Source organism: Gymnoscopelus microlampas (assembly GCF_963454915.1).
Source record: "Gymnoscopelus microlampas genome assembly, chromosome: 10".
NCBI lineage: Eukaryota > Metazoa > Chordata > Actinopteri > Myctophiformes > Myctophidae > Gymnoscopelus > Gymnoscopelus microlampas.
The window spans coordinates 23714658-23730626 of NC_139947.1; the positions used below are offsets into that span (position 1 = coordinate 23714658).

Sequence of the window (15969 nt, forward strand, 5' to 3'; positions counted from 1 at the left end):
GACTCCTACCTCACAACGCCAATTGCGGAGTGCTCCGCAAATACCGCAAAAAGCCCCACCTCCTCCTCATGTCAAAACCCTTATGGAACTAGAGAGAGGAAAAAACACCACAAGAGTGAATTGACGAGTGATCAGGTAAACGTGTGTTCCCTCCTCTCTAAGTTTGGTGTCAGTATAACAGTAACGTTATGCTGATGTGCATCTCTCTCTAGTTGTCTGTCTGTGTTGCTAACCGAGCCTAACCTGTGTTCTGTGACTTTGTGCCTGACAAAAGTGAGAGTGAGCAGTGTTGTAACATGTCCAGAAAAGGAATGCCAGGGTTCAAGTGGTTAAACAGCCATCTTTCCTCACATGTTGAGGATACCTTCGAAGTAGTGATGTTGTTGATTAATGGTTAGAATGCGAGGCACTTTCGATAAAAGCCATCCGTAGGCTTTGTGAAAACGGAAGGAGGGGGAATATTTTCCAGCTGGCCGGATCAGTGTGTGTTTGACTGGATAGTTTTGGGCGTTGTGAATGGTGGCTGTGTTTTACCAGGGGGGCAGCAGTGATCCATCAGTGGAAGCGTTGTGCCAGTTAAAATCTGTTAAGGAGTGGGTGGGGGAGTTTGGCAGATGAGAGCAGCATGCTGATGACTCACCCTCCATGTGAGTAATCTAGCCGTCCTCACACACAAGACAGCCGAGAACATAAATGAACGCAAACAAATGCAGATGCATACGTATAGTACACTCTGGTTGTCCATGAAGCATGCTATAGTGTAGTGATTCTCAACCTTTCGAATTTCAAGACCCCTCGTTTGATACAATTTTTAACACATTGACTGCCAGCATTAAAACATTGTTTTTCATCCCCAACGCCAGAGTTTTTTACCTTTATATTGATGATCCACGGAGACCCACGGGGGTGTGTAAACAGATGTAAACAATGGGTGTCTCGGGGGAGGGGGAGGGTCTCCCCTATCCACCAGAACAAAAATGTTGTAACCGGGATCGGCCATTTTGTTGCTACCGGACGTTGAATGAGGCTTGTTTTCACAAAAAAAGGAAACAAATCCGAACCACATGTGTTTTCCTACAACTTTTAACATAGGAGTGGACGGAAGTGTCATTTTTTGGGATGATGTTACATCCATCTATTCCTTCTTTCAGAGTCAATTCCTAAGTTGTGTTAGAGCGCCCTCTTGTGGAATAAAAAAAAACGTCCTTGGCAGGCAAATCTCTGTTCATTTAGAGTGAACGGGTCCATTTAGTTCCATTGTACAGTGTTACAGACCCGTAAAGGTCCATTCGGACCCCTGGTGGTACCGGGACCCGACGCTGAGAACCAGTGATTGATATAGTGTAAAGGTGCACGTTGGTGGCACACGTTGCCGACACACGTTGTCAGTCTTTTCTGACAACGGGGGGGCGACAAAAAAAAAACACCATCTGTGAGGAAGTGCACAGTATGGTATGGTTAACTTGGTACACTATGGAAATAATACCTGTCAGAGAATCCTTTATACCAGAGAGTTGCATATTAAAGGAACTGATTCGATTACATTACATTACAGTCATTTAGCAGACGCTATTATCCAAGGCGACTTACAATAAGTGCATTCAACATAGGTAGGGAACGAAACTACTAATCACCAGAAGCATTAAGTGCATTCTCTTCTAAAACAAGCAAACAAGAGTATACCTAGCGCTAAAGTAAAAGTGCAATATATCAGCCACCTACTTTCATAAACGGATGACACAAAATAGGAAAATCAAATGAGCAAAAGCTAAAACAAATAAGTGTATCGAATAAACAAGATCCAATAAAACAATAAAACAAGAGTTTGTACAACTATTTAACAACAAGTAGGCAAGGCAAAGAGGAAGGGTAGTGTTTCCTGAAGAGGTGGGTTTTCAGCCTGCGGCGAAAGATGGGCAGTGACTCTGCTGTCCTGGCATCAGTGGGGAGTTCATTCCACCACTGTGGGGCCAGAACAGAAAAAAGGCGTGACCGTGTAAATCGTCCAGAAGAACCTTTGTGCGACGAGGCAATCAGTCGCCCCGAGGTGGCCGACCGAAGTGGTCGGGCAGGGGTGTAGGCATTGACCATAGCCCGGAGGTAAGAAGGAGCTGTTCCTTTCACTGCCCTATAGGCTAGCACCAGGTTTTTAAACTGGATGTGAGCCGCTATGGGGAGCCAGTGTAGAGAACGGAGAAGGATAGTTGTGTGGGAGAACTTTGAACACTGAATTAAAACGGTACTCCATCTACAAAGTAGCCTACTTAAGCCAATAAAACAATTAAACTAGCAGACAGTTGCAAAGTAAGCAAAACAAACAATGTAACTAATAATGTAACATTGTAAGTGTCACAGCTTGCTTACGTGTTGTATCCTTCACACACACACATGTGGTTAGGGTGATAGACGGTCATAGATACAGTCTTTATTGTAGTTTGATCGATTTTCAGAGGAAAAAAACTATGCTTGTTCTATGCACCATCTATTTACAATGCCTAATGCCACTTGTATGCAAATGACAAATCCGTATGAGAGCTATAGCTAGATGAATCAATTAATCAATCGGGAAAAACATATTTTATAATTTTGTATTTTTTATTAACCAATAGATAAGAACTGGTCTGGCCCCCCCCGTAAAATCACCACTGGCACCTTTATCAAAGTGCATTCAAGGGGCCAGCTTGAGATTTTTACATCGACTCCAATACGGAAGAGACAGTTCATATGAATGGCCTGTAGTTTCGCTGTTTTACCCCTGGTGTCAGAAAGAATTTATTTTAACGCAAGCGGATGGGTTTTTGACAAACTTTAGACAAGATTTTCTTACCTTAATACAAATTGTCATAAATTCTATATGCTTCCAGTGGGTTAGGGTTAGGGTTAGGGTTAGAATCTCCTTTCAATCATCATGATATGCGTTTTGCTAAATTATGGTCCCATTTATTAATAAAGTAGATAAAGTAGGCTATTCTCTAAGAGGGGCGGGATGATTTGATTGACAAGCTACACAACCAATAGCATGCATTCCCCGCCCCCGCTCTTGATTGACAAGCTACCCAACCAATAGCATTCTTTCGTTTTCCGGTTCCTGTTCCCGACGTGCTTTTGGGCTTATATTAGAGATGGCGGATTTCAAATTCCTGAACAATCAGCTTCATTTTCGGTCTGTAGAAACCAGCGGTCTGGCTTTGTCCATCTCTTTTATACAGTCTATGTGTGCATTACATTCTCACCATGCACATTCACCTATACACTAATGGTGGAGGCAAACAGGCAAGGTACCAATCTGCTCATCCTGAGCAGTTAGGGGTTCAGTATCTTGCGCAAGGACACTTGACACAAAGCCATTTCTCAAATGAACGTTGGAAAATGTCCGGGGAATCAAGTCGCGACATTGTCCGGTATTGACCGTTCATACATGTAGCATGCAACAGGAGAATGTCCGTTTCAGATGCGTTCAGGTAAATACTCTATTTGATAAGGGTCTGGGTAGTAAACACACACATTAGATACTCCCCAATCTGGAAACCCATCGGCCAAAAAAAAAAAGATCTGTCTTGAGAGATTAGCTACTCCCACGTAAATATAACACAGGCACAGCCTGAGGGAGATGCGAGGATCAAATGCAATCTTTTTTTATTTCCTTCCAGAGAACATGACATAATGACTGATCCACTGAATTCCTCGACTTGCGGAATACCATTGATGAGCCCATGCTAAACATAAACGAAACATATTTCCTGCCATATAGTTGGCCTAATGTAGACCACAGGCTACACCGTACTTTCAATCAAAACAAGCCGTTCTCTGAGCTGGAAAAATAACAGTCTCAAGTCAACTCAACTCAGAACATTGGTCTCTATATACAACAAAGTGCGCACTGCGGTGTCAGGTGTAGCTTGTTGTCTACATAGGCTACTGCAGTAATAAAAAGACGTTTATGGTCAATCGCCAATCGGTGAATATTTCCAACTCGAACGCTAATAAAAAGCAGAATGATTAAACTGGTTTTCAGTTCTCACTCTCTCCAAACACCTCGGGAGGAGGGGAGGCTCCACCCGTCGACAATAGAACACGTCCACACGCCGAATGTAAATTCACCGGGTCCAGCCAGCATAAAGTCTGTTGCATGTCCGATTAAAGTCTGGAAAAGTTCCATAATACAGTACATGTCTGAAAGTGATTAAACTCAGGAGGAGCCAGGGATCAAACGGGGGAACCTTCTAGTTCCTTGACGGCTGCTCTACTTCCAGTCACTGCCGTGCAATAAAGTCTTACATTATTTCAGCGTGAAAAGATAATGTTTTGGAAAGAATTAGCCTTTGAATCAAGGGAGCAGTTAATTGATATTTCTAATTACACATTTTCATTGGAACTCTATTTCAGTGAGAGCAAGTTCTTCAGATGAATACAAACTCACAAGCCTACTGAATATATTCAGATCCCTTTCATTACTCCTCTCAGTGCCGTGGCACCGGTAATGGACTGGATTTGTTTTGCTGTCATAAGTGTTGTTTCAACATACTCCCATTGAATCGTTCTCCCATTTAAACACATCAACACTGGTATCCCTATTTTGTGCGAAGTTTCAGAACATTAGAAAATGTTTAATTTTTTGCTTATTATTTCTTCCTTAAAAAAAAATAAAAAAAATAGCCGATCTACAATCTTACAATATGACGTGATGCGTTGTGAGCTTGTAGAACGGTGATTTTCTCCATTCATTGCATGATGAATTATACAGGGCTTACTGACCTGCATTGATTATACTGTAGGTTCTAGACCCCTCTGCAGTGTTCTGTCGCAAACCCTCAGCTGGAGCTGTTAAATAGAGCTTGCGTTCTTACTTCACTGAATACAAAGACATAACCTCCAGAAACCATTTATCTCCCTTAAAAATCCACCCTCATTTTCTTCAAACGCAGATCACACAATGAGCCTGCTGCCGCCTGCGTTCTATCTCTCTCCCCAGCTGCTATTATTTCTAAATTTGGTCTAAATGGCCTTCCTTTTCTTTTCCGGCGGTTCCATGTTATTCATCTGACAGTGGTTCCTTGTGAAACCAGCTTTGTCTACCAATATTTCATCTTCGGCCCCGGGTACCCTCCCGCCACTCCCCCAACCACCCGCCCTACCCCAGCTCACCCCACCCGCCCTCCAAAGCTGCATCGGTAAATTGAATTGAAGACATTCCGGAGTGTTGGTGAACTGACAATGATAACACCGTTTGCAGGCTTCAGGTTAACTCAGGTGAAATGCTAATCCACTGATCCCCCCCCAACATCACCCAACACACACATACACGCACGCACGCACGCACGCACGCACGCACGCACGCACGGACGCACGCACGCACGCAAGCACACATGCTAATCTTTCATTTGTGCATTCCGCATCCCTGTTCTCTATTTCCGTGGAATTGTAATTCACATAAGCAGGAGGAACATAAAGGTAAAAACCTTCCTCAGAAGGCTCTGCCAAATCTTTTCTGTGCTGCTAGCCAGGTTTCACCTGAGGTAATAACAGCTTCAAATCTATAAGCATCTTGCTGCACATCCCTATGGCTCCTTTTTGTGTTTTTCTTTTTTTTTGGCAAACTATGGCTCCTGTTTGTGTTTTTTCACAAACGGATATCTTATTCCAGAGACCACTTTATTACCTACTTTGATTTCAGAGGTAAATAGTCTTGTGTTTTAACATATTTATTTCTTATTTTCTTAGAGATTGCAGAGCCATAATAAATGTGGGTTTTTCAGTGCTAAAAGCATTCCAAGGCCACATCTGTATGAAGATGGCTTTTACTCACCGATGCTGTTCTGCAGGCGCACAGCCATGTGATTAACCCTTCCTTAAGTATTTATTTATTTAAATATGATTCATTTCCTCCCCACTTACACCCTCTTTTCTCTTTCTGTTCTCCAGGGAGTGCCTGGTTAAGCAGAACATTTAGCCATTTTCTTTTCACTTCCACACTGGTGAGACTGTTATCTGGTAGGCCAAAAAAACAACAACCCAAAACAAAACAAGTGTTCTCTACTGCAAAACTGCTGCTTTTGATCAGACTGTTCAGCAACAATGTAAATGGAACTACCTTTCAAAATCCGCAAATTAGCTACGTTCTGACTTTCTACCTCCTTTGCCTTTTGGCGAGCTCTCTGTGTGTGTGTGTGTGTGTGTGTGTGTGTGTGTGTGTGTGTGTGTGTGTGTGTGTGTGTGTGTGTGTGTGTGTGTGTGTGTGTGTGTGTGTGTGTGTGTGTGTGTGTGTGTGTGTGTGTGTGTGTGTGTGTGTGTGTCGGAGGTGAGCATCACTTACTCTGGAGAACTTGCGCTCTTTCGAACCTATAGGCATCAAGTACAGTATAATTACCTGGTTAAAGTTGCAATCTGTAGCTTTATTTTAATAAATTAAATCTAATTGAACTAATCTGTATGGTAGAGTATGTTTACACAATAAACATACTCTACCGGGTAGGACACCCACTGGTTGATAGTACTGCTTGATTTTCCATCTCTCCTGGCCAAGCGGTGGATTCTGTCTTGGAAGAGCATGAAGTTTGGTCTCCCTTGGGGGATTCCCAGGTTCAAATACCAGGTAGGTCACACACCTGAGATGAAACATGAAAGTTATAGATTGCAGCTTTAAAGAACTGGAGGGCAAGTATGGCACGAAATGAAGTGTGTGTGTGTGTGTGTGTGTGTGTGTGTGTGTGTGTGTGTGTGTGTGTGTGTGTGTGTGTGTGTGTGTGTGTGTGTGTGTGTGTGTGTGTGTGTGTGTGTGTGTGTGTGTGTGTGTGTGTGTGTGTGTGTGTGTGTGTGTGTGTGTGTGTGTGTGTGTGTGTGTGTGTGTGTGTGAGAGAAACACAGAAATATGGAGAGAGCAGTAGATCTTAGGCATGTGCCCCTGTTCGTTCAGATGAAGTCCTCCTCTTTGACACAGGCCAATGGGGTATAATTTAGCTTGTGGGGAGAGGGGGGGGGGGGTCTCATTGTTCCCTTTAAGCTTCTTAGCTGTAAAATATTCATATTTCAGATGAGGAAGGAAGGAAGGAATCTGTGATGGAAGCAGACAGCAGTGGGTAGCTAGAAAGATAGAGAGAAGAGGAAAATGGCAAGAGAAGAGAGAGAGGGAGAAAAGAAATGATGTATAGCTAGAACAAAAATGGAGCAAGGAACATACAGTCGCTGTCAGGCAGAAAACCTGTATCTCCATAATTCATATTTGTATGTTTTTATCTTAAATTAATGCCCTATTTTATACTTCATTGTATGACAGTGTTGTGCAAAAGTAGTGAAAATAGCCGATCTACAAGCTCACAGCACGTCACGATGCGACATGCTGTATGCCTGTACATCAACTATTGTTGCTATTTAGTAAAATCACCTACATAATGACTTAATGTATACTGAATGACATTGGTTGAAAGTGATTAAGTCTGTCTGTGGGTTTTATAAATATTTATTCAATGAAAAGTATTAACAAGCTTGTGACTAAATATTAACTACATTATATCCATTGGTTCTTTTCTTTCCATCTCTTGAAAAGTAACGGTTTAGGACTGATTGAATACTTTATTAGACAGAAATGCAAACAGCTCGAGGTACTGTACAGTCAGACATTTGGGCTAAAAGGATTACACAAAAAAGCCCTGGGGACTTGTTTCCATTGTGGTATTTAATTCATCAACATAGCATAAAAATAACACCAAAATACAATCCTCCTATAATTTGACTATGTCTGTTTGTTTGTAGTGGTCTCATGGTGAAGCTGCCCGGTTCTCCTCAGTGGCTGGAGCAATTGCTCTGATTTTGCACACAGCCATTGACCATTACCATCTGAACTTAACTGCAAAGTCTGTTTTTCAATTTCATCAAATCTCAGCTTCTTATTAGCGTTTATGTTTCAAACAATGGGAGATAACGTTGCCAGGTTTCGTGCCAGAAACAAGCAGCAAGGTCTATGAAAACAAGGCCAAAGGGGGGGTTGCCCGTGGGGAGGGGTGACCGCGGGGGGGAGGAGGGGGGGTGGCACGACGGGATGCGCGCGGGGGAGAAACCGCGCGTCAGGATGTGCAATAACCCCAAGTTTGCAACTACTTTCGTCTGCGCCCTTCACCGGGTATGGTCTAGTATAATTAACACATATAAAACACTACATGTACAAAGTAGAAAAAAGAAAAAAACGTCAGCAGTGAATATACAGGACATACAAGGTTTCCGCCCGACAGCGATGATCTGAAAGAGAAACTTAAGGTGGAGGCACAGAGAGGTCCAAATCCCCACTCCTCATTTAGAAGCATCCCAACATCTACTGTATCTCTCTCTCTCTTTCCCATCTTATTCCTTCTCTCTCTCTATGTTTCTCTCTCGATCACTTCATTATAGGCCTGTCTGACAAGAGACAATGTCGCCTCTCCCCGCTGGCTGCCGCCGGCTCTGTATGACTTCGGTCGACAAAAGGCGATGGCTGACAGATTGGAGGCGGGAAAAAAAGACAATCATAATTATAATCTTTATATAGCTGAAAGATATTTTTTGCGGCCATCTTGTTATACAGCACTCGCAGTCACTCGGCGAGAGGTGTTAAATAAAAAATGGAAAATGACGGCGGTAAAACAGATCGCTTGTGATCGCTGCCTGCTGCCCTGTCGAGCAGCCGCAAACATAATTGGAGTGACTTGCCAGGGATGTAATCCGTGTTGCCTGTGCGCTCGCCGGCTTTGTCTGGTAATTGCCACGCTTTTCGCGACGCAAACACAACGTGCGGCACATGTGGCGTGGTGGCGGGGCCGAGCTGCGTGACGGTTTAGTAGCCCGTGGCATGCTCCAGTCCAACTGCAGGGCAGTTACGTAACACTCCTGAGCCAAAGCAGAGCTGCCTCCGCTGTAAAGCAGACAATGCTAATCAGCTACGCTGCCATTTCCACATTCTCCTATATATCTTTCAAAGAGATGATGAACTTTCTACTGCTCGCCGGGGTTGTAATTATCAAAACTTGGCGTATCGCTTTGACTTTTCTGTCTCCCTTTCTCTTAAAGTTCCCGCTATTGTGCCTTGGGGTCCTGGTGGCAGCCAACCCTCTGAAGGCACTCCCAGGTCTTGAGCAGAGAGCCTTCAGATGTGAAACTTGGCCGCTTTCCCACTGAGGATAAACAAAACACTTGAAATAAGAGGAGAGGCTTGTCGAGGATTATGTTTACTGTTCAGAGGAACTGCGAGACAGAGGGAGACAGGAAGGGACAGCAATCAGTGAAATACAGAGAGAGTTTCGGGGAAGACAGACTGGGATGGCGGGAGAACGAAAGGGATAATGGTTGTTATTTGGCATGCAGTGCTGAGCAGATAGTAAAAGAAAGAGTGTGGCTCCATGATGAAGGGTTGCAGAAAGACAGAGAGAGCAATAGAGAGCTGGGAGCGAAATGTAAAACGACAGGAAGCAAGAGAGCGACAGAGGACGTGGGCTGTACAGTACACGGACAGCTTCTGCTGCTGAATTTAAAAACCAACATGCAATTGATATGCTAATTGGATTGAGAAGGTGTGGGTGGATATAGAAACCGGTTTCAACAGTGTGTGAGAGAGAGACAGACAGACGGGGAAAGACAGACAGAGAAGACTGGAGGAGAGAGACAGGGAGATAAAGGAGAGTGTGGGAGTGAGAGACGTGAAGGAGGGAACAGCGAGCTCGAAACAGGAGGTAGAAAAGTCTGAGAAGAGAAAGAATGAGGCACACTCAGTGTGCCCTGGTACTCTGGGTCAGACTAACGTTTGTCACTCATCACTGAATTAGCGCCAGCGGTTACCCGCGAAGCCACTGCACAGTAACATCCAGTGCGTTAATTTAACGTCTCCATTTGGTTCCATTATAACTCTCTTGAGTTACAAATGGGACAACTAACACTGAGGTTTTTAGCGTGTGCCATGACAATGCAGACTCCTATTGATTTAGTTTGTGTAACACTTGTTTCTGATTTCTTGTCGCATTTGCATATATTCATTTCACCCACAAACAACTCATAATGACTGCTTTAAACCAAGGCAAGCATTTGCATTATTATTAGTCTAAACGAAAAACACAATTTTGGAGAAAACAACGGCTCCCCCGATGTTTGATTTGAGATGATTATTGGCTTATTAATTAATTAGAAGTTTGCGTAACCACCACATTAACATGCTTAATTTAGATTATTATGTTAATATATACAGCTCGAGGCCACAAGTAAACAACAGCAAGTGTGTTTTGTACATGGTGCCTTTGCAGTCTGGGCAAGTGTAGCCTATTTTCCTTTTGTCCACAATAGACTCTGTGCATCATTTTTGTTCCAGGTTTCCAGAACATGGTTCATTTTCTCATAGCTTTGATTGGCTCTGCAACAGATTTGAACTGGAAAACACTTATGAAGGTTTCATGAGGAAACCAGGGACTACAGCTATGCACAGAGCCTGTTCCTAAGAAGAAGAAGAAGAAGAAGAAGGGCCCAAATCAACAGCCAAAATGTTTCCTCTTGTAGAAGAGCTCTCGACAAGGCTTCAATCTTAAACCTTTTCTTAAAATGCCCTGAGCTGCCATGAAGATTATAGTGTATGCTGCAAAAATGCTACGTAGAAGTGCTACTTCACCTCCAGCTACTTTCTCTCATCGGGGTGCAGGGGGGTCTGACTGCAGGCACAGGGAGCCATGAAGATGTCACTAACCTGGGGGACCACCTGAACTTTGAGGCCCACATCAAACATCTTAAGTTAAAACCTCCTTGTTCCCCCTCAGCGATATTTCTTTTTCGTTAAGATCCTTTTTATAGTTGTTTCATGCAAATTTGCACTTTGAGACTTGTTTGAAAAAAATGCATTATGAATGAAATGTATTATTATTATTATGGAGCCTGATGTCTGATGATGTTTGTGCTGGTGGTATCCTGGGGTGGTGTCAGGACATAACAGTAAAATCCTTTGTGTTAATTCATCCCTTTGTAACTCAGAAAGTCTACAAATCTAACATAATTATTTTAGCTACTGCGACGTCACACCCTAGTACATGCGAGGGAAAGGAATCGATGTCGGTGTGTTGGAGGTGCAAACAAAGGTGTTTTGGGCTCCTTTTGTGGCTTGGGAGCTTGAAAAACAAATAATGGTACGCCCCATCTTGATCTTTCTTGTTGCATGTCCTGCACTACGATAATTAACCTTAGTTTTGAGCTAGAGCAGAAAAATATATTGCTCTATAAAATCCATCTAACTCGATGCTGATACCTGTGTTGTTTACAGCTCCAAGACAATGGTGGACTCAGCCTTGCCCCAAATACCTGTACTGTATATGTGTCTACAAGAATGGACCCATAAGAGTCCCATTTGGTTAGATTTGTACACCCACCGAGTTAAATGAACCCACAGGAATTTACTGTGTTCCTCACATTATATCTTAGCAAAAGATCCACACGAGGAGATGTACTAATCCTTTCTTTTTTGGCATAGAATACATTCTCCAGTTTTAATCACACTGTAGCCTTTCCCCCTGGTGTTTCCACAGCCTTGACATTGGTTTAGAACATTTTATTTATGATTTGTGATGAAATAAATCTAATCCAGAAGCTTCATTGTCCATTTTGTAATCCTTCCTACACAGAGCGAGATATAGTAGTGGGTCGGAAGTGGATGTCTAGTGTTACGTAACAAGACCTCGGTGAAGCTGTGTTTTTTCACCTTTGGATGAGCCATAGAAAAAGAAAATCTGGTCTGTGTGTCAAATACGAATGTAGTTTGCTCTGTGTTTCCAGAATGTTTTTCTCCCCTTTTTTACAGTGGGCTAATGCTTTAGGCCACTATGCATGTTAAGTGGGTGGAACAAGCTAGTTTTGCACGATCTCAAAAGGATTAGCACTTGCTCGGTCTTACACGATCGCTACTGAACACGCACAATTAAAACTCCTACGTTACTTTTCCACTCTTCTCAGTGACATTGCAGTGTGTAATGTTGCTGATGAAATAGACGGCTTGAAAAGTCACTTGATTCCTTTAGGAATAATGTTGCTGATGAAATAGACGGCTTGAAAAGTCACTTGATTCCTTTAGGAATAGATTGTAACCATTAAAGTGAGACTGTGCAGAAGCCACAAACTTGGATCATTTTCATCCACTGAGCCTCTTAGTGACACCAGCCTGGTATGATAAGAGATGACAAATGTGTTTCCAGGTTTCCTAATGTAACTAACGCTACATAACCTGATGGCTCTTTGAATTTGGTGACATCTTACTACAGTAGGCTATAGATTATTATGATAGATGGTGCTTTGCTTTCTAGTCACTCTGAATAATAAAGTTAGGTCAAACATATGGTCGAATAATCTATGCAGTGAAATTCACTGTTCATTTATCTCAGAAGAGTCTTCTGAGCTAAAGTAACACTGAGGATTTTAGTGTGTAACTGAACTACATGGATAATCCTCCATGTTTCCTCCTACCTCCGGATGCCATTCAAGTTTTTTTTTTCTTCCCTTATAGGATATCAGCTTGTATGGAATTGGAATATAATCTCCTTATGACAATTTTTCTTAACTTTTCTATGACTTTCAGAAACAGCTGGGACCAGAGGGAGCGCTGAGGACGGTTGCCATACAGGAAAGGAGGCTACATGTGGGGGTGCACAACGGCTGGGGCTTCGTGGAGAAGCCCCAGGTGGTTGTGCTGGATCCGCAGTCCATGGGGAGTAGGACACGGGCAGGCAGCATCTCCAGACAGAACACCCCAACCAAGGACAGGTGAGAGCAAGACGCACGTGTTGACACTGTTACGTGCTTGAAACACCAACCGGGCCAGAAAGGCATGGTAACACTAGTTGTTGTTGGACACATTTCTCAGACATCCATGTATATTAACACATCGGGTGCCAGCATTTTTTCATAACAACTTACCGTGGGTGCCAGCATTCTCCCCATTGACTGCGCTTTGCTGTTTAAAGTTTCCGCGTGCGTTACAAGCAAATCCACGCAAAAAAAAGCATCGATTCATGTTCTGCCATGAGCCTGGCTACAGGCTGGAACCATAACATTCCCCTCGCGGGTTACAACGGGGGGGGGGATCGCGCATCGTGCATGACCGGTTTTCCCCACAGGAAACAGATTCGGAGATATAGGCGTTTCAAAGTAGGAAATAGACAGGAAGCGGATGGGGGAAAAAAAATTGTTTCCGGTGAGCGATCTGGCACTTCCTTCGCAGGATTACAATGGGTGCTCCCAGAGCTGCTCTAGCCCCGCCCGCGCGGAGAAAAACGAAAAAAACAAAAAGACTGAAATCACGGTTCAGACCGTGTTCGGCACCGAAGCTTCGGAACCGCCACTATGTAAACACACGGTTCAGACCGTGTTTGGCACCCGATGTGTTAAACATGTTTCACATGGTCAATTGGTCATTAATGATCATTATACACTATCAGTTCAAGTAAGAAGACACTTTTTTTATCAAGGCACCATAAGTCTTGTGCAATGGCCACATGCATCTGAATAGCAGAGCCCGACTGATGTCAGGGCTAAATGTTTAATAGTTAGAAACCGATATAATTGGTCTTGTTACAGGTCTGTAACTCAGAGTTAAATTAACAAAGATAATTTTACAGTGTAGACTGGGGTCTCAAAGATACAAATCGTGTCAAATGGGGGTCCGTGGCCTAATTTCAAACTGGGGGTCCTTGAAATTGAAAAGGTTGAGAATCACTGACATACTAGTACAGACATAAGAAGCACAACTTAACAAAGCAAAGCCTTCGACCTGTTCGATACATTATTAAGTGGAATGTTTACTAAATTAAAACCAAGGGTCAACTTGCATAAACCTAAAACAAACCACCCAGCCAGGGTGGTTTGTTTTTGTCCCATTTCATCAGACACCACATTGAATTTCCCACAAACAACCCCAAGGTCCTTTGAGAGGGGAGAAGGTAATGCATACACAATAGAGGAACGTGACACTGAAACTCCTAATCAACAGAGGGCAATAATGAACAACTTCACAGTCAGTTGTTATGCCCTTGGTGTAAGGATTTATAGCTTTTGTATAATTGCTGAATTGCACAAGCCATATTCTTTAGCTATCCCAGCTGCTGGTAACATCCTTAAGTGCGCACGCACGCACGCACGTACACACACACACACACACACACACACACACACACACACACACACACACACACACACACACACACACACACACACACACACACACACACACACACACACACACACACACACACACACACACACACACACACACACACACACACACATACACACACACACACACACACACACACACACACAGACACACACACACACACACACACACACACACACATCCCACGCAGTCCCTTACATAACCTTACATTCATTTCTTTGACTCGATCTTGCGCAACGTCATACATTCTGCATACCCCTTACACATTGACCTTGCTCCAAAAACACACACACACACACACACACACACACACACACACACACACACACACACACACACACACACACACACACACACACACACACACACAGCCCCCCTGATTGTTGCCGTACAAACATCAGTCCTCATAAAGGAAGCATGGGTATTCCAGTGTATATTTTCTTTTCACAGCCAAACAAGCAGATGTTGCTGCCGCTGCGTTTTCCCCCTGGGTTTTTTTCTTTTTTTTCAACATTAACAGCATGATACCTGACAACCCCATCAAACTGTCGCCGCAGTGGTGGAGGTTTCCTTAGGCCAACCCTCTGCCTGCCTAAGATCAGCAGTAAAAAACAAAACCACATGGTCGGGACAGATGGCTTCAGTGCATCCATAGCATGGGGGACAGCAGGTCAATTCATGATGATGAGGGCCTGATATTGATGGGTTTGTGTGGGACATGTGTGGCTGTGCCAGAGTGTACAGCATTATCTACTTAAGCCCTACCAAGACTTCAAACCCGGCGCGTACATTGGCGAGGACTTGAGGGAGTTGTCCAGAAGTACCAATCCAACCGATATGCCCATATACAGTATGGTTCCTCTTTATAGATGATCAAAAGATTATGTACCTTACGTGAATGTAGACATTTTCTATATTCTAAAAGGTTTCAAAAAAGAATACTGCTACAGGTCACATCAATAAAAGTGTTTACACTGCATTTAGAATTATGGTGCTTCCAGAAAGTTTATGTATTTCAAGAGCAATGTCTCATTTATTAATGATGTCCATTCCCACTGTGCTTGGAGAGATTCCACTGACACCACCGTGTTTGGAAAATGCCTAATTGAAAGCAAAATTGGCACACACACACACACACACACACACACACACACACACACACACACACACACACACACACACACACACACACACACACACACACACACACACACACACACACACACACACACACACACACACACACACACACAGATAGAATGTGACTGCCAACCATAGAAGTTACTGCATACTGTGCAATTATTATTCCACAAATTCTGACTGCAGTCAATCATTTTAAGTCCAGTCCAAGATCCATGATAAGATGGGAGGAAATTGGCAACTCTATCCAAAACAATCAAAATGTGTTATTATAAACATTCTACAACCACCCTGGCCTAAATGTCAAGATGACAAACACAAACATAGATAATTATTTTCCATAAAAATATGACGTTATTTTGTGTTCGCTGTGCTGTATCCCGATGAATGTACAACGTTCTAATACAGTGTTTGATTGGAACTGGCCATTCTACAGATAATAGGGCAGCGGTGGCTCAAGAGGTGGAGTCTGGGAACCGGATCCCCAGCTCCTCCTGGTTTTGTATCGAATTGTCCTTTAGCAGCGCAAGATGAGCAGGTTGATGCCTTGCATGATTTCCTCCTCTGTTGGTGTGTGAATGTGTGTGTGAATGGGTGAACGTAATGCATTTTATTTTCCTTTTATTTATTATTATCCCTTTTTCTATGTTGCCACTGCTATTGTACACACC

At 43.2% G+C, this 15969-nt stretch overlaps 1 protein-coding gene across 1 annotated transcript in view; it reads left to right on the forward strand.

Annotated features, from left to right (window-relative positions):
• The first annotated feature begins 12632 nt into the window (after positions 1-12632).
• The window catches only part of nphp4 (nephronophthisis 4), a 118192-nt gene continuing 114855 nt past the window's right edge, over positions 12633-15969 (forward strand). Inside the window, exon 1 of the mRNA XM_084069349.1 lies at positions 12633-12750. Coding sequence (XP_083925475.1) covers positions 12692-12750 — 59 coding nt within the window. The 5' untranslated portion in view covers positions 12633-12691. The remainder of the gene's footprint in view (positions 12751-15969) is intronic.